Raw genomic sequence first — 21,447 nt, forward strand, 5'->3', positions numbered from 1 at the left:
AAAAAAAATGGTTTTTACCTTCACAAAAGCTATCAAATACAGAGCAGTTGTCGGCTCCAGTGACGGGATTTAATAATGCAGTGCAAGTTCAAATTCACCATCTAGTGCAGGAATCTTCAACCTTGGCAACTTTAAGCCTGCAGGACTTCAACTCCTGGCTTTGTTGGCTGGGGTATTCTGGGAGTTGAAGTCCTCCAGGTTTAACGTTGCCAAGGTTGGAGATCTCCGATCTAGTGAATGTCCTGTTTCTTCTAGCTGCCAATCACCTGTTCTGGGAAGCATTTAGGCTGGGCAGAAAGTCAACAATCTTCTTCTTTTGTTGTACCCCATATATTTGGGTAACTGGAGGATTCTTTTTAGCAATAACAATAGCACTTAGACTTATATACCTCTTCACAGTTCTTTGCAGCCCTCTCTAAGCGGTTTTAGAGAGTCAGCCTATTGTCCCCAACAATCTGGGTCCTCATTTTACCGACCTCGGAAGGATGGAAGGCTGAGTCAACCTTGAGCCGATCAGAATTGAACTGCTGGCAGTCAGCAGAATTAGCCTGCAATACCACATTCTAACCACCACACCATCATGGCTCTTTTGTTCTTTTGCTCCTAGAAGAATAATGTTCTACCTTTGCAGAGCCCAAAGATCAATCTCATCTAAAAATTCTGCTTTCCATTATGCAGCAGATCAGTGGTGGGATTCAAATTTTTTTTACTACCGGTTCTGTAGGCGTGGAATGGCTTGGTGGGCATGACAAGGGAAGATTACTGCAAAATCTCCATTCCGTCCCCACCCCACTAACCTGCTTTCCAGCTCCGTTCTCCTGTGCAAGGCAACAAAAGAAGACCCAGCCAATCATCTGGGACTTGGGAGGCGGAGAACAGATGGGGGCGGAGCCAGTCAGAGGTGGCATCTGCTGGTTCTCCAAACTACTCAAAATTTCTGCTACCGGTTCTCCAGAACTGGTCGGAACCTGCTGAATACCACCTCTGTAACAGATGCGCCTGAAAAAGTACAGGCGGTCCTGGGCTTATTGCAGTGATGGATCCTTCCTGTTATATTCATAGGGCGTGAAGATCATAACGTGGGTCGTCACAAGACTGAGGACTTTTTTCCCCAGCGATCATTGAGCGAATGCAACAGTCATTAAGCAAACCATTCACTATGTGGCATTTTTGCCAAAGGGGAAAATAAATGACAGTTTTGGACAAAAACATCATAAATCATGGTCACTGCCAGTTCCTGAATATGGTCATGTGATCATGGGAGAGGGACAGCCATTGGAACTGGGTGGTAAGTACTTTTTGGGGGTCTGTTGAAACTTCAAACTGGTGGTTAAACAACCTGTTTCAAGTCGAGGACTACTTATACACTATTATGGGATAGAGATATTTGCGTCCTTCACCCCTCCCTGGTTATTTAATTCCAGAAAGTAATATTCACAGATAAACTGCCTGGAAAGCAGAGGTGGTATTCAGCAGGTTCTGACCAGTTCTGGAGAACCAATAGTGGAAATTTTGAATAGTTCAGGGAACCGGCAAATATCTCTGACTGATCCCCTCCCCCATCTATTCTCCGCCTCCCATTGAGTCCCAGCTGATTGGCTGGGTCTTCTTTGGTTGCCCTGCACAGGAGAACGGAGCTGGAAAGCAGGTTAGTGGGGTGGGGAGGGAATGGGGATTTCGCAGTATCCTTCCCCTGCCATGCCCACTAAGCCTCGCTCACAGAACCGATAGTAAAAAAAATTTGAATCCCACCACTCTGCTGGTGGCCATTCAGCTGAATTGTTATTGCTAAATGACCATGATAGAAAGGGGCTTGTGGGAGAACCATGACGGTTTAACATAACATGCTAGTAAAATTTGCTAATGTGCAGCTTAGCGTGTTTATGTGAACCCAATCAGTTTGCTTTGTAAGCCTGGTTTACGGTCAGAGTGCTGACTGAATCCTACCAATTATGGCTTATGGTGCCTGTGGGAGAGGTTCAGAAAAACCAAAATGTTGGTGATCTAAGCCCTGCCCATTTTCGAAAGTTGCTGTGTGTCAAGGAGTCGTCGGACTGCATACTGTACAAATTTTAATAAATTATTACTACTATTATTTTTTATATGCCTCATGGTAGGGACTACACAGAGTGGTGCGATGGCCTAGAGGTGGAACTCTCGCCTCACAATCAGGAGGCTGTGAGCTCAATTGTAGGTAGGGCATGATGAGAATATATCTGCTGAAGTAAACTCTGTATTGGCAACAGGAAGGGCATCCGGCCATTAAACACTCAGCTCCATTCAGTTGCCCAGACTCCACCCCCCGCAAGGGCTTATGGGATTGTTAAAAGAAGGTGATTATTGGGACTACACCTCCCAGCATTCTTCACCACTGACATTCCTGGCATAGCAGAGAGGTCACAGTTCTTTAAGATCTGCAAGGCCCAGAGCGAAACAACTATGGATTTCAAGCCAATTTATGGCTTCGCCTGATACAGAAAGTCAGAGTTAGTTGCCTATCAACAAACCATCATTTAACAAAGCAAGGCCTAACGTGCTGCATTAATTCATCCCCACCTGCCCTACAGGTATTCCTTGATTTTCGTTTAGTGACCGTCCAAAGTTACAACTGCACTGAAAAAAGTGACTTATGACCATTTTCGTAGTTACACCCTTTGTAGCATTCCCATTGTCATGTGACCAAAATTCAGGTGCTTGGCAACTGGCTCATATTTATGACGGTCATGTGATCCCCTTTTGCGACCTTCTGACAAGCAAAGTCCACAGGGAAGCCAGATTCTCTTAACAACCAGGTTATTAACTTATGAACTGTAGCAATTCATTGAACAACTGTGGCAAGAAAGGTCATAAAATGGGGCAAAACCCACTTAAATGTCTCAGTGAACATCAGAAATATTGGGCTCCATTGTGGTCGTAAGTCGAGGACAGCCTGTATTTTGCATTTTCATTGATGCAACCTCACCCCCAATTGTGCTGCGGTCACACGGGGGGTTCACCAGAAACGTATGTGCTGGAAGTGGGGGGAGTGGGGACCTCTTTTGCGCACGCACTTTTGTGCTGCAATCCTGCATTCTCCCATCCAGCAGCCTTGCCCAGAACAGGGGTCTCCAACCTTGGCAATTTTAAGACTTGTGGACTTCAACTCCCAGAATTCCACAAGTCTTAAAGTTGCCAAGGTTGGAGACTCCTGGACTAGAACCAGGGGTGGGATTCAGCCGGTTCAGGTGAACTAGATGTTAAATTTAACATCTGGTTCACCAAACCAGTAGTTGAACCAACCAGCTGGCCCTGCCCACCCCTCTCCTCCCCTCCCAGGAATTTCCACACGGCCCGTTTTGGATGCAGGTAAATGCAGGGTCCGTACAGAGGTTCTGGGAGGGTGAAAAAACATCTGGAAATAGGCCTGTTTCTGCCTTCCAGAGGGCCTCTGGAGCCAGGGGGAGGCCGTTTTCGCTCTCCCAGAGGCCTGAGGGAAGCCTCCGGACTGTGGGGAAGGCGAAAAACAGCCCTCCCGAACAGTGGTGGGATTCAAATTTTTTTGACTACTGGTTCTGTGGGTGTGGCTTGGTGGGCATGGCAGGGGGAGGATACTGTAAAATCTCCAGTCAGAGGTGGTATTTGCCGGTTCTCCGAACTACTCAAAATTTCCACTACCGGTTCTCTAGAAGTGGTCAGAACCTGTTGAATACCTACCTCTCTGCTCCCGAAGTTCCGATAGGCCACGCCCACCCAGAAACCGGGCAGAGAACCGGCTGATAGGAGTTTTACATCCCACCCCTGCCTAGAACATATAGGGGCTCTTCTTATTAATACAGGTAGTCTCGACTTATGGGCACAATCGGGACCTTGCTAAGTGAGACAGTCTTTAAATAAGTAGTGCCTGATCTTACTACCATTTTTGCCATGGTCATGAAGCAAATCACAGTCGTTAAATGAATCAGAACGTTGTTAAGCAAAATCAGGCTTCCCCCCCATTGGCTTTTTTGGAAGCTGGCTGGGAAGGGCACCAATCACTGCAACCATTGTAAATACACGGAAGTTTGCCAAGGGCCCAAATTTTGGTCGTGTGAACTTACGAAGGCTGTAGTAGTCATAAGTGTGAAAACCAGTTGTGAGTCACATTTTTCAGCACCATCGTAAATTCAAACGGGTCATTAAATGAATGGTCATAAATTCAGGTCTATCTGTATAGGTGGCTTTCAATTTTGCAACCATTTGTTTAGTAATTGTTCAAAATTACAATGCACTGGGGAAAAAAAGGTGACTTATGACCATTTTTCACACTTGCAACCCTTGCAAGCATCCCCCTGGTCAAAATTCAGAGGCTTGGTCACTGGTTCATATTTATGATGGTTGCAGTGATCCCTTTTGCGACCTTCTGAGAAGGGAAGCCAGATTCACTTAACAGCTGGGTTGCTAACGTAACAATTGTATCATGCGACTCATTTAACAACTGTGGCAAGGCAGGTTGTAAAAATGGGGCAGAATTCCCTTAACAATCGTCACACTTAGCAAGAGAAATGTTGGGTCCTAAGTGGAGGACTGCCTGCACAACGTGCCTGGAAAAGGCAAAATTCTCCTGGCTTTTCCCACCCAGCTACCTTGAGTAGAACATAGGATGCCGCTTCTCGTAAGGATGAGGCTCAAACTCCAGAATCGGAACCAGGATTTTGGGCCTGGCTCTGCCTCGCTTCCGACCTACTTTACTGCTGTCCAGGAATCCAGCCAAAGGATTTGCAGGTTCTCCTTCCCCATCCCTTTTCTCTTCACCCTCTCCACATTTTGATGCCAAACCCTCCCTTCTGCTGGTCTGTGCAGGCTGCTGTAATGCAGTTAATGCTCCTCGGTCATTTTCGTACAACTTTGGGCTCATTTTTTTCATTCCCAGGTGGCAGCAGTGCTCTCTCTCTCTCTCTCTCTTCCCCCTTTCCTTTTTCTTTCTCTCTCTCCCTCTCTCCCTCCCTCCCTACTTCTTGAAGTTTGCTGACTAAGACTCTGAAAAGAAGCTGTCAGCATCATGCTGCTAAATTAAAAAAAGGAGAAGGAAAGAAAAAGAAAGAAAGAGAAAGAGAAAGAAAGAAAGAAACGAAAAAGAAGGAAGGAGGGAGGGAGGGAAGGAAGGAGGGAAGAAAAAGGAGACTTCAAACCCTCCCAAAACAAACTAAAACCGACAGATTTCTCTTCTCTTTTCTCTTCTCTCCTCCGCTTCTGCCCAGTTTCTTCAGCATTGCCTCTTCTGCAGTCATCTCAACTTCAGTCACTGGCTGAGATTTTTTTGGCCCGGGACATCTCCTGTTCCTCTCCCCATTTCAAGGAGAAACAGAAACGGTGAGTCTTCTTTGGTGCAAGGCAGAGTTACAGTTTTTGGTTTCACCTTGATAATGCAGCGTTGGCTGATCCGGAGTCGATGTAATAAGCCGGATGTCTCGAGAGCATCCTTTGGCATCCCTTACTTGGGTACCACTTTTTTTTTTTGCTGGGCTAAGCAGAATAGGAGGGAAACGGTATAGAATAGGAGGCAGCTAGGTTACTGAAAAGGGGGATTTTCTGCTTGGAAAATGTTCTACCAAGGATTTTGATTAATTTTGAATTCTCTGCATGAAATGTTAAAAGGGGGGGGATATGGGACAGCAAGTCTGATTTCAGAGTTCCCAATTCTGCTGCAGCCCTGAGGTTAGATGTTAAATCTGTGAAAATGATTTTTTTTTTAAAAAAAAGGGGATAGAACATTTCTCTTCCAGTTGTTTGAGGATGGGGTGGGGGTGGGGGTTTGGGGTGGGGAGGAGAGATCCATAATCTCCACAGAGCTGGAGAACTTTGCAAATCTCTTCTCTGCGAAAGGAAGTGCTTGGGTTGGTTTTTTTTTAACTCCTTGTTGTCTGATTTGTAATGAGAAAGGCCCATTTCATGCCTTATTTGTTCTAGCCCCACATTGCTTACTCTGCTTGGCAGCAGCTGCCCACCATACCAGGTGGAGAAATCTCTTTTCCATTGTCTATTTTCTTTGTGGTGGGGGAGGGAGGTTCAGCCATGGTGCTGTGTTTCTACCCCTTAGAATGAAGCAAGATCCTAGTCCTCATGATTCTGAATAAAAGGCTGGTTGAAATCATTCATTTCTCTAGCACTATATATTCTGACTTATAATGGCTTTCAAGGGGGAGGGGGAGGACTTCCCCATCACTTGCTGATTCTTTTTTTCCTTTTTTTTAAAAAGTGGAAATAGCTCAGGGTTGAGCCTGTAATCTAATGCATGCCACTGAATTAAATCCGGTAAAAGACGAAGGAAGTGAATCTTTGTGGTTCTCAACTATTTGGCCGTTCAGACGGTATTGTCTGCTCGGACAGGCAAGGATGTTCCAAGAGCTTCAGCAGAGAAAATTCTTTACTTATGAATTGAATGAGAGGCCAGGCCGGAGTTTGACCTTGAGAACTTCAACATGGCTCTACATACATAGATGATATGCATAATCTGCCAAATTACAGCGTGGTAGCCGCCTCCTCACTCACTGGTTGCAAAAGAAAGGTTACAGCTGCGATGAATGCTTCTCCATCCGCAGATCTCAGGACTGAAAAGTCATCAGAAATAAAAACCCTGCTTCTTGCAAACCAGCAAACGTCCCCAAATCCAAGCAGTTTTAGTGGGATGGCAGAAATTGTTAGATATGAGTCTTGCAGGAATCTTACAGGGAAGATGGGCAGCATAATAATACTACATAACATAACATAACATAACATAACATAACATAACATAACATAACATAACATAACATAACATAACATAACATAACATAACATAACATAACATAACACAACACAACACAACATAACATAACATAACATAACAAACAATATAACATAACAACATAACATAACATAACATAACAACATAACATGGAGCCTCGAGTCGCGAATACTCCTGTTCGCGACCAAATCGGGTGGCGAACAAAAAATCCATGATTCAAAAATCAGGTGGTGAACAAAATTGGCACAGAACGATTCCTTTTTCGCGCCGATTTCCCCTTTGGTGCCATTTTCTTTAGTCTGCACATGCACAGATGGTCGTGCTTCCGGTTACGACCAAATCAGGTTGCGACCGCAGTCCTGGAATGAATTATGGTCGTGACTGAGGCTCCACTGTAATATAATATAATACAATAGAATACAAGTTTCCTGCCTAAGTAGGGGGTTGGACTAGAAGACCTCCAAGGTTCCTTCCAACACTGTTTCTATTCTATTCTATTCTATTCTATTCTATTCTATTCTATTCTATTCTATTCTATTCTATTCTATTCTATCCTATCTTATCCTATCTTATCCTATCCTATCCTAAATGTGAGCCAGCAGTGTGCTGCAGCTGCCAAAAAAGCCAACACAGTTCTAGCATGCATAAACAGAGGAATAGAATCAAGGTCACGTGAAATGTTAACAACACAATACAGTACAATACAAAGTATAGTGTAACATAATGTAATGCAACTCAATGCAGCGCAGCACAATGTAACATAGCATAAGATAATGAGACAAGATAAGATAAGAATATTATAGTATAATATAGTATAGTATAGTAATAGTATAATATAGTATAGTAATAGTATAATATAGTATAGTATAGTATAGTAATAGTATAATATAGTATAGTATTGTATAGTATAATAATATATAATATAATAATATATAATATAATAATTATAATATAATATAATAATATATAATATAATATAATTAATATAATAATATAATATAATATAATATAATATAATATAATATAATATAATATAATATAATATAATATAATATAATATAAATATAATATAATATAATATAATATAATATAATATAATATAATATAATATAATATAATATAATATAATATAATATAATATAATATAATATAATATAATATAATATATAATATAATATAACATAATATAATTAATATAATTAATATAATATAATATAATATAATTAGTTTAATTAGTATAATTAATATAATGTAATTAATATAATCTGGGATCTTCTCCCAAATTTCTAATGAATGGAGATATGGTATAGGATGGGATGGGGAGAGTCCCTCAAGGTTAAAATAGATTTCTAGTCCTTATGGTTTGAACGAAGGACTGTTTTGATGAAAAATGCCAATTTGGTAGCCATGACAATGCAGTCAAAGCCCCACCTCCCCCACTTTTTTTTACATATGTTGATACATGTATAAAGGGTGGATTTTGATGGCACTGTTGTGGTTTTCATCTGGATCTTTTTGATAATAGCCCATCCATCAACCCCATGATTGATGAATCTAGGTTGCAAACTGTGAGTTGGCTCCACTTTAGTTGGACATGAATCCAACAGATTTGTGCACCAATCTGGATGCTGCAAAGGTCTTAAGTATGAAAAATGGACATAAATCACTTTTTTTCAGTGCCGTTGTAACATGAACAGTCACTAAATGAACTGTTGTAATTTGGGGACTACATTTATAAAGTCGAGAGAGAGAGAGGGAGGATTTTAATTTCTCTAATAGAATGGAACTAGGGCAGCATGAAACTACCCTTCAGATCCTATATAGCCTAATGGAGGAGAAATTGGGAGGGGTGGGGTTTAAAGTCAACCTCAATTTTATATATTTTTAATAAGCAAGCTTTGTCAATTTAGTGGAAAGATTAACAGGCCTCAGGCATCTGGAATTCACAGAGGCTCCTGAAGTAATGAGATGCAAACAGGATGAGTGAAAATGTTAATTAAATGTATCATTGCAGGAAGTAAGCTGTTCCAAGTAAAACTGCCTTTTATAATTGACTGATGGTCATGTTGTCAATCTCTTGTCTTCAGGGTTCATTGGTCCCCTGGCTACCAAGCAAGATTTCACCATCTCTACAATTCTCTTCTGGAGGGTCTTAAAGCTAAGGTGATGCTACTCTCTTGTATGTCGCACAACGTGTTTGTTGCCATGGCAATTCGTCATCTTCTTTATGTTTTATTCTCTTGGTTGCATTTTGTTGTGTGGTTTTTATGCTTGGAGCGAGCCAGAACTGATTTGAGCAGAGCACTGTCTAAGACAGCAATGAGCAACTACGGCCCCTTTGTGACCCATATGGACTTCAAGTCCTAGAATTCTTGGCTCAGGCATTCTGGGAATTGAAGTTGACAGATCATAAAGGGGATCATAGCTGCCCACCCTTGAGCTAAGCAGAATAAATGAATAAATACTTACTCAACTGTCCCAGATTGGGAGAATTAACCACTAGGAATAAACTCCAAGGTTATGGAATAATTATGGAATAAGCTTCAAGGAGCATTACACTGTGTGTTTGGCCACCATTTTGTTTTTGTTCTTTTTAATTTGTTTTTATTTTGCTTTTCTTTTTAAATTCAGATTTGTTGTTTTAGTGATGTTTAACACATTTTGATTATTATTATTATTGTGTAAGCTGTGCTGAGTCATTATGTAAGGTTGGCAGCTATGGAATTGGATATGTCTAAATTAATGAAAAGAAGGACTAGGGGGATGACATGATAGCAGTGTTCCAATATCTCAGGGGCTGCCCCAAAGAAGAGGGAGTCAAGCTATTCTCCAAAGCACCTAAGGGCAGGACAAGAAGCAATGGGTGGAAACTAATCAAGGAGAGAAGCAACTTAGAACTAAGGAGAAATTTCCTGATAGTTAGAACAATTGATCAGTGGAACAATTTGCCTCCAGAAGTTGCGGTTGCTCTAACTCTGGAGCTTTTTAAGAAGAGATTGGATAACCATTTGTCTGAAATTGTATAGGGGTTCCTGTCTGAGCAGAGGGTTGGACTAGAAGATCTCCAAGGTCCCTTCCACCTCCGTTATTCTGTTATTTGTATTCTGTATTCTGATGAACTAATTTTGAAAATGGATTCTGATATTTTGGGACAATAAAATTCCAATAATAGCCAGTCCATTCAATTCTTCAGCACCCTCCCAACAACTTTTATTCTAAGGAATGGACTTCTTTATTTTAAAACATAATGGAAATAGGGAAGGGATTTTGCGAATTAATAAGTGGAATGGCTTGCCTTCAGAAGGTGTTGGTGCTCCATCGATCGAAGCTCTTAAGACGTGATTGGACAACTGTTTGTCTGAAATGGTATAGGGCACGGATCCCCAAACTTGGCAACTTTAAGGCTTGTGGACTTCAACTCCCAGAATTCTCCAGCCAGCTGGCTGGAGAATTCTGGGAGTTGAAATCCACAAGCCTTAAAGTTGCCAAGTTTGGAGACCTCTGGTATAGGGTGTCCTACTTGAGCAGGGGGGGTTGGAATTGACCAAAACAGCACTGCTGATGACTCAAATGTCATGTGGATAATCCTGTGGATTTTAGCCCTATATAATAGTATTAGGAGCCAACCTCAGTTACAACTCCTCAATCAATTCTCAGCGGTGCACATCCATGCCATTTTCTTAGCAACAGTAGGAAGTGGCTGCTTGCTGATTTCTATGACTTTTTTTTTTAAATGTCCCTGTTTAGCCTATACCTCTGGTAACCTTTCATTCAAGCAATAAGCTAAATCAACCCGGTTTAGACTTTTTAAATAATATAAGCCCAAGGCAATTGGATAATTCAATTTTAACTGGTTATAGTTACAGAATGTTGAGTGGCCTAGAGGTGGAGTTCTCACCTCACAATTAGGAGGCTGTGAGTTTGATCTGAGGTAGCGGCAGATATTTCTCTCTCTGGGCACAATGAGAATAAAATATCCTGAACAAAAACTCCGCACTGGCAGCAGGAAGGGCATCCGGCCAGTAAACACTCTGCTAGCCCCGTTCAGTTGCCCAGACTCCACCCCGCAAGGGATTATGGGGTCGTTAAACGATGATGATGATAATTACAGAATATAAACCTGCAGTACATGGATATACACACCTACGATGCATCTTCTCTTTCTGTCCGTGGTGTGTACTATTTACACTCTTTTTGTCTCTCTGCTAGATGCTCCCGGGACAATGCTTGCTCTCTTGTCTTTTCTATCTCCTGATGCTTTCCCAGCAATCTGCGTTGGCCCAGAAAGACCGGAAGAAAGTGATCCATGTCTCCGGTACGTGAGAAGTCCCCTTGGCATCTCTTGAGACCTGGTCTGGGTGGGACTCCGATCAGCTTCATTGATCATTGCTGTTCATATCTGTCAAATCCTAGATACAGGTAGCCCTCGAATTACAACCCTTCATTTCATGACTGTTTGAAGAGTGGTGTGGTAGCCTAGAGGTGGCGCTCTCGCCTCACAATCAAGAGGCTGTCATGCCCCTGGTGGAGGACTCTGAGGGAGAGGAGGAACAGCTGACAGGGAGTGGAAGTGTGGCTCCGGAGGTTGTGGAGGAGGCTGGGGAAGGGCAAAGGCCAGCTGGGCAGTCAGAGGAGGACCCAGGCCCATCCCCTCTCCATCCTAGGGCACACAGGGAGGAGAGGATAAGGGAGAGACATGGTCTACTGGGGAGGAGAGGGCCTTGATCCTCTTCATGGGCTGCAGCTGTGACAACTGGATAAGAGGATGGACATGCGTGAGGGCGAACGCTGGAAACAAAGCGTGGAAATATCTCTAGTTTATGGTTCCTCTCTGAGTTTGGTGTCCTTCCCAGTCTGTGTTCTCTTATCTGCGGATGTCCTCCAGCCCTTTTCTTGCCTGGTTGTGTTGCTTTTTTTCCTCCTTCTTGTAACTGTTCGTGTGGGTGTTTTTTGTCTTCTGTCAAGGATATTTGGAGCTTGGAAACAAAGTGAAGGAATAAAAGGGGCTTTACCGGGTTTTTATGACTGTGTTTGTTTTGTATCCCACCCTGGGTCATCACACCTTACAATTTATATTGACTGTTTCCTAGTATGATTTGATTGCTTATTGTACCCTATGACTTTCATTAAGTGTTGTACCTCATGATTCTTGACTCTTGATGAATGTATTTTTTCTTTTATATACACTGAGAGCATTTGCACCAAGACAAATTCCTTGTGTGTCCAATCACACTTGGCCAATAAAGGATTCTATTCTATTATATTCAATGAGAATATAGCTGCTGAAAAAAACTCCACATTGGCAACAGGAAGGGCATCCGGCCATTAAAACACTCAGCTCCATTCAGTTGCCCAAGACTCCACCTGCAAGGGATGATAGGGTCATTAAAAGAAGATGATAATGACTGTTTGAAGTTACAATGGCACTGAAAAAAGTCACTTACCCTGTTTTTCACCCTTTTGACCATTGCACCACCCTCACAGTCACATATCAAAATTTGAACGCTTGGAAACTAGCATGTATTTATGATGGTTGCAGCATCCCAGGGTCACGTGATCCCCTTTCGCAGCTTTCTGATAAGCAAAGTCAACTGGGAAATCTAGTGGTGGATTAAGACTCACTGACAAATCTTGGTGCCCCACTCCTTTGTACATAATGTCAACCCATAAAACATTTTGTATACACGTTTTATAGTTGACAACAGAAAGAAGGAGGGGGGAGTTTCAAAGAGCAGGCGGCAGTGTGGAATCGAAAGTACGTTCTATTCATATTTTCTTCAGAGACGGATTAGATGACTGAAGCTTCTGCCACGCAACAATCTAATTGGAGAGCATGATTGATGACTCTGGGCTATGGATGTGTTTTGTTGGAATGATGGTGGGGGGAAGCAAGGTCAAGCGTGACAGTGAATTACGTATCCAGACTACGTATGCTGGAATCCTGACACATACTGTACAAATGAAGCCAAGCTTAGGCTACATAAAAGTTTTTCTGGTGCCGCCTTTGGGCCTGATGCCCTAAACACGGGCTTAGTCTGCTTAATGGTTAATACACCACTGGGGAAAATCCGATTCCCTTAACATCTGTGTTACTAACTTAACAACTGCAGTGATTCTCTTAACCACTGTGGCAAGAAAGGTCATAAAATGAAGCCAAGCTCACTTAACAGCTGTCTCATTGAGCAACAGAAATTTTGGGCTCAATTGGGGGTCATACGTCGAGGACAGCTTTGACATCTGCATCACTTGACTTCCCAAGATCAGATTTTCTGAGAGCCTCAGCATGGCTGGCTGATGAATTCTGGGAGTTGAAGTCCACCCATTTTAAAGTTGCTAAATTTAAGAAACACTATCTAATGGAAGGAGAAATTATAAAAAATTGTAGGATGCTTTCGTGATCCTCTTGGGTGACTGGTTCCTGAAATATAAAAATGCTGCACACTGGGGCCATTACAGTCCTCGAGTTATGACTGCAATCAAGCCACCGTGGTGGTGAAATGACCAAACCTATTCTATGGCATTTTTGGTGGTGGTCATTAAGTGAATATCCTGGTCATAGAGTGGCTGCCATGGGCATTAAGCAAACACCATAGCTGTTAAGCCAACCCGTTGTTGAGCCATGGTGGTGCAGTGGTCAGAGTGCAGTACTGCAGGCTATTTCTGCTGCCTGCCGGCTGCCTGCAATTTGTCAGTTCAAATCTCACCAGGCTCAAGGTTGACTCAGCCTTCCGTCCTTCCGAGGTGGGTAAAAGGAGGACCCAGATTATTCGGGGCAATAATCTGTAAACCTCTTAGAGAGGACTATAAAAGCACTGTGAAGCAGTATATAAGTCTAAGTGCTATTGCTATTTCCCTGTTCTAGATCTGAAATGATGCTCAAGGTCTCTGTTCTTCTTTGCAGAGGACGACACCGGTGCCGTCGTGGTTCAGACAGCACCCGGGAAGGTTGTCACACACCGTGGGGGCACCATCATCTTGCCTTGCCGCTTCCACTACGACGTGTCGGCCCACGAGCCCGATGAGATCCGCTTGAAGTGGACCAAGATGGTGGAGCCCATGTCATTTGAGGACGTCTTTGTAGCCATGGGGAAGGAGCGCAGAGCCTTTGGGAACTACCGGGGTCGAACCACCCTGCAGGAGGATGGATCCAGCGACGCCTCCCTCATCATCCGGAATGTCACTCTGCAGGATTATGGGCGCTACGAGTGTGAGGTGACCAACGAGCTGGAAGATGATGCTGGAATGGTGAAGTTGGATCTGGAAGGTTGGTGGAGGTGGATTGGGTCAGGGGTGGGCTTCAAAATATTTTACTACCAGTTCTGTAAGTGTGGCTTGGTGGGCGTGGCAGGGGAAGGATACTGTAAAATCTCCAGTCAGATTTGCAGACTATTCAAAATTTCTGCTACCGGTTGTCCACCAGTTTTCTTCTGAGAAAAAAATAGATTAAATGATATGCTTTTTAATTTTTTAGCGCAATAGTGAATGTGTGGCAGATTATGCCTTTTTACTTCTTACGGAAATGAATGGGGAACTTCCCCTAAGATGGCGACATTCCTTTATTTGTGTGAGTGAATTTTATTTATGCGCTGCCTTATTGAAATCTTTTAACTAATCCAGCCTTCCCTAAATAGAAGCTGTCCAGCTGTGTTAAGATTACAGGCAGTGGCGTGATTCAACCGTGGTTACAACTGGTTCAGTGAGCACACGCTTCGCCCGCGCACCCACATAGCATATAGAAAAGACCATTTTTAGCTATAATACTTACCTTCTGCTGCAGCCCCAGTGAGTAAAACAACTGATGCGTGGCAAACCTCTCTGCCACGTGAATCACCTATGATGTCAGGATTCCGGCAGTTACCTCCAATTAAATCATGAGTCTCGAGCCAAACTTCCAAAACTTCAAAAGGATTTATTGGGAGTTAACATGTCCGGCACTGCCTGGGTGTAGCCGACTCTGAGACACATAATTCATTGTCACCCTTGACCCTGGTTTTCTCCTACCCCCTGGGTGTATCATAATTCATATTCTCCAATGGGACACATCCATAGCCAAGAGTCATCAGTCATGCTCTCCAGTTAGAATTTTGCAATGCAGAAACTTCAGTCACCTAGTTTTGAAAACCTATTTATGCAATGCACTTTCGGTTTTGCAAGTTGCTGCACTGCTCCCCCCTCCCCTTCTGTTGGCAACTCTAAAAAGGCCATAGAAATATTTTATGAGTTGACATGTGCTCAAAAACAAGGAAATAAAGCACAGGGAAAGGGAGGAGCAGGTGGGCGGGGCCAAATGATCACTGGAACTAACAGTTTGCCCAAACCGGTTCAAACCACTCCTGATTATAAGTAGTCCTTGGCTTACAACCGTTCATTTAGTGACTGTTCAAAGTTACAACAGCATCCCCATGGTCATGTAATCAAAATTTGGATGCTTGGCAACTGGCATGTATTTTATGATGGTTGCTATGTCCCAAGGTCATGTGATCTCTTTTTGTGACCTTCTGAAAAGCAAAGTCAATGGGGAAGCCAGGTTCACTTAATAACCATGTTACTAACTTAACAACTGCAGTGATTCACCTATTGATGGTGGCAAGAAAGGCTGTAAAATGGGGCAAAGCTCACTTAACAAGTGTCTGATCTAGCAATGGAAATTTTGGGTTCAATTGTGGCTGTAAGTCGAGGACTACCTATACAACCTCTGGAGCTCCCATATCTCAGCTGCAAATATCTTTTGGCTTTTGGGCCACTAGATTTAGTTTAGTTTAGTTTACTTTATTGTCATTGCACCTCGTATAATGAAATCAAACACCACCTTCAGTGCACCTCATGACCGTGAAAATAAACACAAACACACATCCTTCACACTCCACACATTGAACCGAAAACCCGCAACACCACATCAACACTGCACTATACAGTAGAATTCAACAGAGCTACTGCCCTGGGATAGAAGTTGTTTTTCAGCCTATTTGTGCTTGTTTTTAATATTCTGTACCGTCTGCCAGATGGTAATAATTCAAAAAAAAAAAAAAAGGGTGCTCAGGATGAGATGGATCTTTGAGAATGTATTGAACTTTCTTAGATCCAACAGACATCTGGATTTTGCAGCCCAGTTGTCGTGGTTCTAAACATTTCCTTTCGGCCATTCTGTCTGGGAATCCAAGGATCGTAGCACCAAGCCAATTGAAGATGATGGGTTTAATATAACAGTGTACGGTGTTTCTTTGGTTGTTTTTCTCTGGAAACAGAGAAGGCCCTCAGCTCACCAGGAACCAGATAATTGAAAACATAAATTTAAGTCAATCAGAGATGTGAGGTGAGAATTAAATCAATATGGCAGAGAGACACATGAAAAATGTGCAACAGGGGAGGGGAGGAAAGGGATAAAACTGGGAATGGCACAATGAAACCAATTTGTAGGAAAATCAGGGTATTAAAAAGAAAGGAATTCCTCACCAGGAGTGAGATTATAATGGAGGCGGTTGTAATTGTTCTTTTCCAAAAAGCAGGTATTACAGATAGTTCTTGACCTACAACAGTAACAGAGCCTGAAATTGCCATTGTACATCATGATGTTCGTATACCGAGGCACCCATGCGACCGAACCTGATTTTATTTGCGACAGTTGCTAAGTGAATACCGTGGTGATGAAGCAAATCCATTTATTCCCATGTTTGTTTGTTTTGACCCAAAAGAAATGCGGTCATATATGACCGTGGGGATATGTGAAGCTATTGGAACCAAGTGCTACATAGCTTTTGGGGAATCTGTTGTAATGTCAATAAATGACCACTTGTTAATTGAGGACGACTGGTAGACACTGCAGGGGTGGAAAGTGAGTTTCCAGCATGAATCCAGGCATGTGGAACAGTGGTGGGATTCAAAAATTTTTACTACCAGTTCTGTGGGCATGGCTTGGTGGGCGTGGCAGGGGAAGGCTACTGCAAAATCTCATTCCCTTCCAACCCCTCTAACCTACTTTCCAGCTCCATTCTCCTGTGCAGGGCAACCAAAGAAGACCCAGCCAATCAGCTGGGACTTGGGAGGCAGAGAATAGATGAGGGTGGGACCAGTCAGAGGTGGCATTTTCTGGTTCTCCAAACTACTCAAAATTTCCGCTATCAGTTCTCCAGAACTGGTCAGAACCTGCTGAATATCACCTCTGATGTGGAAGAAAAATCCATTAGAAAATATCAATATACAACCATCATGTAAAGAATAGCTGATCTTTAATACTTGTCTATTAAGGAGAAAGGAACTGGCCCACTGATATATACGTAGATAAGAGTTGCTGTATCACCTTTCACAACAAAGATCCATTTGGGAAGACAGCAATAAGAACATTTAAACCCAACAATTGTCAAGTCTTAAAATATGAGAAAGCAACAACCGGCGATGTCTAAGTTAAATCAGTGAAAACAAAAATTTACAACAGATATAAATGGCCAATTTAGAAAAGGGCGAGCTCATTATTTCCCGTAATAATAGATTGGACATCGCAATTTAAATGACCTTTAAAACTCATCTAAAACCAAATGAAGGCGATATCCATAGCAAATGAGCAGCGCAGAGAAACAAGAATCTACTACTGAGTATGACTTTTGTGCCCGAGAAACATACGTATAAGAGTGCCTGCAGAGTGTGTCAAAAAAGTCAAGATGGAGGTACTGATGGTGCACCCATGTGATGCTCATGAAAAAGCAGGGGGAGTTTGAATTGCACTGTTGTGGCCACCATTTGCCTTGTTTGACCATTCCCTGTGGACCCTGTATTGTAGCTAACTCTACTTACATTCCCTCAATCCTGACTCACTCAGAGTTGACTCAACCTTCCGAGGTGGGTAAAATGAGGACCCAGACTGTTGGGGGCAAGAGGCTGGCTCTGTAAACTGCTTAGGGAGGGCTGTATCGTTTGATTTCTATAGCTGCCCATCTCAGCTATCTGTGAGCCATGAGCTGTGACTCTGGGCGGCTCACAATTCAAAACATGCATTACAATTAAAAACCTTAAAACATTCTAAAACAATAAAAACAATTAAAAAACACCCATTAAAACAGTGAAAAACATTAAGACATCTAATTTGAAGTATCTACAAAGCAAGATATCTGGCCTGTTAACAATAGAGGCAGGAGGCTGGGCCCTTGGCACATGTAGGCACCCCAAACGCAGCCAGGTTTTTAAAACTTTACAGAAGGCTAACGTGGTTGAGAACATCCTAATCTCCAAAGGGAGGATGTTCCACAGAGCTGGAGCTGCTGCAGAAAAAGCTCGCCTTCTAGTCCTCATCAGCTGATATTTTTGGGATGATGAGATCTGCAGCATGACTATCCTATTGGATCTAGCCGGACGGGTAGAACTCCTTGAAAAAAAAAAAAAAAGAAGATCCCTCAGGTACCCTTGTCCCAACCCATGTAAAGCTTTATAGGTAACCACCAGCACTTGTTGATGCTTCTCATTATAGACATTTTAACCACGAGGAGACAACAGAAAAAGAATCCTGTACCAGATTAGTCATTGCTCAGGTTAATAAGGACTAATAATCAAATCCTTGAGTGCATAACACCCAGTGGTGGTATGCGACCGGTTCAGGCCGGTAGTAAAAAAAAAAAACCCAACAAACAGCTGAGAGGAAAAAGAAGAGAAAAGTGCAGGATCGGCCCTCCTACCCGCCCTTGCGCTTTTTTCTTCTTTATGTTTTAGATAGGTTTTAGACTAGGCTATTATTATTATTATTATTATTATTATTATTATTATTATTATTATTATTATTATTATTATTATTATTATTATTATTATTATTATTCACAAAAATGACAGTATACACAGCAAACGAGGTAACCATGCTGGGTTTCGTATCACAAATCACTAGTTAAACACTTCCCAAGTGTTTAGGACTGCGTGATGTATTCACAGATTATGCGAGCAGATCCCAGTAAGGTGGCCTTTTGCAGCTGATCAATGGTGATCTTGTCAGTGCCAGTTGTTTTTTAAGTGTTTGCCTAGGTCTTTAGGTACAGCACCCAGTGTGCCAAGTACCACTGGAACCACCTGCACTGGTTTATGCCAGAGTCTCTGCAGTTCGATTCTCAAGTCCTGATATCTGGTGATTTTTTTCAAGTTGTTTCTCGTCGATTCTGCAGTCACCAGGGTATGGCAATGTCGACAATGCACACTTTTTTCTTCTCCACTATCATGATATCCTGGGTATTGTGTTCCAAAACTTTGTCAGTCTGTATTCGGAAGTCCCACAGTAGTTTTGCATGCTCATTTTCGATCACTTTCTCAGGCTTATGATCCCACCAGTTCTTTGCTACAGGCAGATGGTAGTTGTGACCCAAGTTCCAGTGGACCATCTGAGCGACTGTGTTGTGATGTTGTTTGTAGTCAGTCTGAGCTATTGTCTTGCAACAGCTCAGTATGTGATCAATTATTATTATTGTTGTTGTTATTATTATTATTATTATTATTATTATTATTATTATTATTATTATTATTATTATTATTATTATTTTAATTTTTAAATCCTCTGTAGTGTGATTGTGATGTGGTGTGCTCTAGTGCCTGGAGTAGCTTTCAAATTTCATTGTATTCATGGAATGCAATGACAATAAAGGTATTCTTCTACTGTATATCCTCTCATCTGATTGGCCCTGCAGGTCTCAGATGGTGTGGGGAAAGCTGCATGCTGGCGTTAGGCAAAGCACGCCCACCAAGCCACACCCACCAAGCCACGCCCACCAAACTGGTGGTAAAACAGTATGAATCCTTCCACTGATAACACCAGGTATGTCACTGGAAGGCAAAATCACAGAAGTGTGTCTCACTTATTTTGGCCATATCATGCGGGGGAATTCACCAGAGAAAGCAATCACGTTTGGAAGAGTTAAAGGAAATCAGGCCGCCAAACTACACGGTGGCCGGATGGAATGGGATGACTCACTGAAGCCTGGTGGGTGTGACTCGGTGGGCGTGGAAATCTGCGTGCTGCGCCAGGTGGGCATGGGTGTGGCCAGGTCAAAGGGAAGAATTAGGTGCAGCTGGTTTGGCACAGAAGACTCGGGGCTGCTGACTTGGGGCGGCTGGGTGGGCGTGGCCAGGTAGATGCAACCATGTGGGTGTGGCCAGGTAGGGGGCATTAGGTGGGTGTGGCCAGGTGAGCGCAGAACAAGTCAACCCAGGCAACTGGACGTGGAGCCAACTCGGCACCCCGTCAGAACAAAAATCACCTGGAGATGTGCTGGCAAACAGGAACCCTGGCTGGACACCATCAAAGCTGACACCAGCCAGAGCATAGAAAAACCCAAAGCAGCAGTGCAATATGTGGAGAGACCTGGCTCCATAGAATCACCAAGAGTTGGACATGATTGAACGGATAACATCATTGTCATCATTGTCATTACAGACATTCGGAGCTTGGCAGCATCTTTGCTGACTAATTTTATTAGAGGGCATAAGCTTTCGTGACCTATGAAATGTCACAGACAGAACCTGTGTGTAGAGAATCCCTTCACCCTCCAACACTTTCTCTGACTTTTGCTGCTGCGTTAAATCAATATCTCATTCCGCTGAAAATATATGCTCAGCTGGAGCCTGATGAGATTGAGTTAGGGTGGGATGATGGAGAATGTTGTAATGTAGTCAGTAATGTAAGGCAGTCGAGTTGTTTGATCATGAACAACTGAATTATGATGATCTTTATTAGAGTATAGTCTTGCATTTATATACATTTTTAGTTATCCTCCATCATTGGTTAACTTTGGTTACTGCTTAACTTTGGTTACTGTTTAGTACAGTAACCCATACAATTAATTATCTCTAGTTAAAGTCTAACATATGTCTACTTCCCCTCTCTAATCCTCCTTTATCCATAGATTAGTGACTTTGTTTGCCTGAGTTGTATTTGCTTGGAAACATTCTTTATCTGAGGTTTGCCATCCGAGATTGGAACACTCCTGCAATTACAACTCTACAGGAGAAGAGACGCGGCTTGAGGCAATCAAATAGAATTCTGTTGGAAGTACTAACTTTGCTGAGGAAAAAAAATGGTTCAGCTAAGGCAGACTTCCTCAATCTTTCCGGCTTTGTGGACCGGTTTGAAGGGTGGGGAGAGGGGATGATTCCGTGTGAGTGGTGGGTGTTAAATTTTGGGCAAAGAATGGAGGTGAGGCCGGAGTGATTTCTAACAGCTCTTTATTCAATATTGCCTGTGAGGCAACTGAATTCCCTGGCTGACACAGCTCCTTTTATAGGAAACTGATCAGCCAAACAACCAATCAGGAGAGAGTATTTTACTGCTCCAACTCAGAGGACCAGAATGAGAACTTCAGCTGACAACTCTACACTATATATACCAGTGGTGGCTAACCTTTTTCGGCTCCTGTGCCAATAATAGTGTGTACGCTCGCGTGCCAGCACCCAGAAGGCAATGAGTGCTGGCCCCCTCATGCCCCCTGTGCATGCGCACCAGATACCCGACAATCAGCTGTCTGGCGGCGGTGCGCATGCGCAGTGGGGCTCTTCCGGGTGACCTCTCGCGTGCCGGGGGAAACGGCTCTGCGTGCCACTTCCGGCACGTGTAGCGTAGGTTCACCAACACGGCGATATATGATACATAACAGCGGGCATATTCGTGTGCCTGTATTTGCCTGCTGCTCATGCATGTGGAGATGAGTGTGTGCGTGTGTGCTCACCCACCACTTCCGCAGCCC

At 42.9% G+C, this 21,447-nt stretch overlaps 1 protein-coding gene across 1 annotated transcript in view; it reads left to right on the forward strand.

Annotated features, from left to right (window-relative positions):
* The first annotated feature begins 10,966 nt into the window (after positions 1 to 10,966).
* HAPLN4 (hyaluronan and proteoglycan link protein 4) overlaps positions 10,967 to 21,447 on the forward strand; it is a 29,677-nt gene continuing 19,196 nt past the window's right edge. Inside the window, exons 1-2 of the mRNA XM_026683169.2 lie at positions 10,967 to 11,057; positions 13,644 to 14,006. Coding sequence (XP_026538954.2) covers positions 10,997 to 11,057; positions 13,644 to 14,006 — 424 coding nt within the window. The 5' untranslated portion in view covers positions 10,967 to 10,996. The remainder of the gene's footprint in view (positions 11,058 to 13,643; positions 14,007 to 21,447) is intronic.

Source organism: Notechis scutatus, chromosome 1 (genome assembly GCF_049901735.1).
Source record: "Notechis scutatus isolate UNSWTSFEM ecotype Mainland chromosome 1, rNotScu1.2, whole genome shotgun sequence".
In the NCBI taxonomy this organism is placed as follows: domain Eukaryota; kingdom Metazoa; phylum Chordata; class Lepidosauria; order Squamata; family Elapidae; genus Notechis; species Notechis scutatus.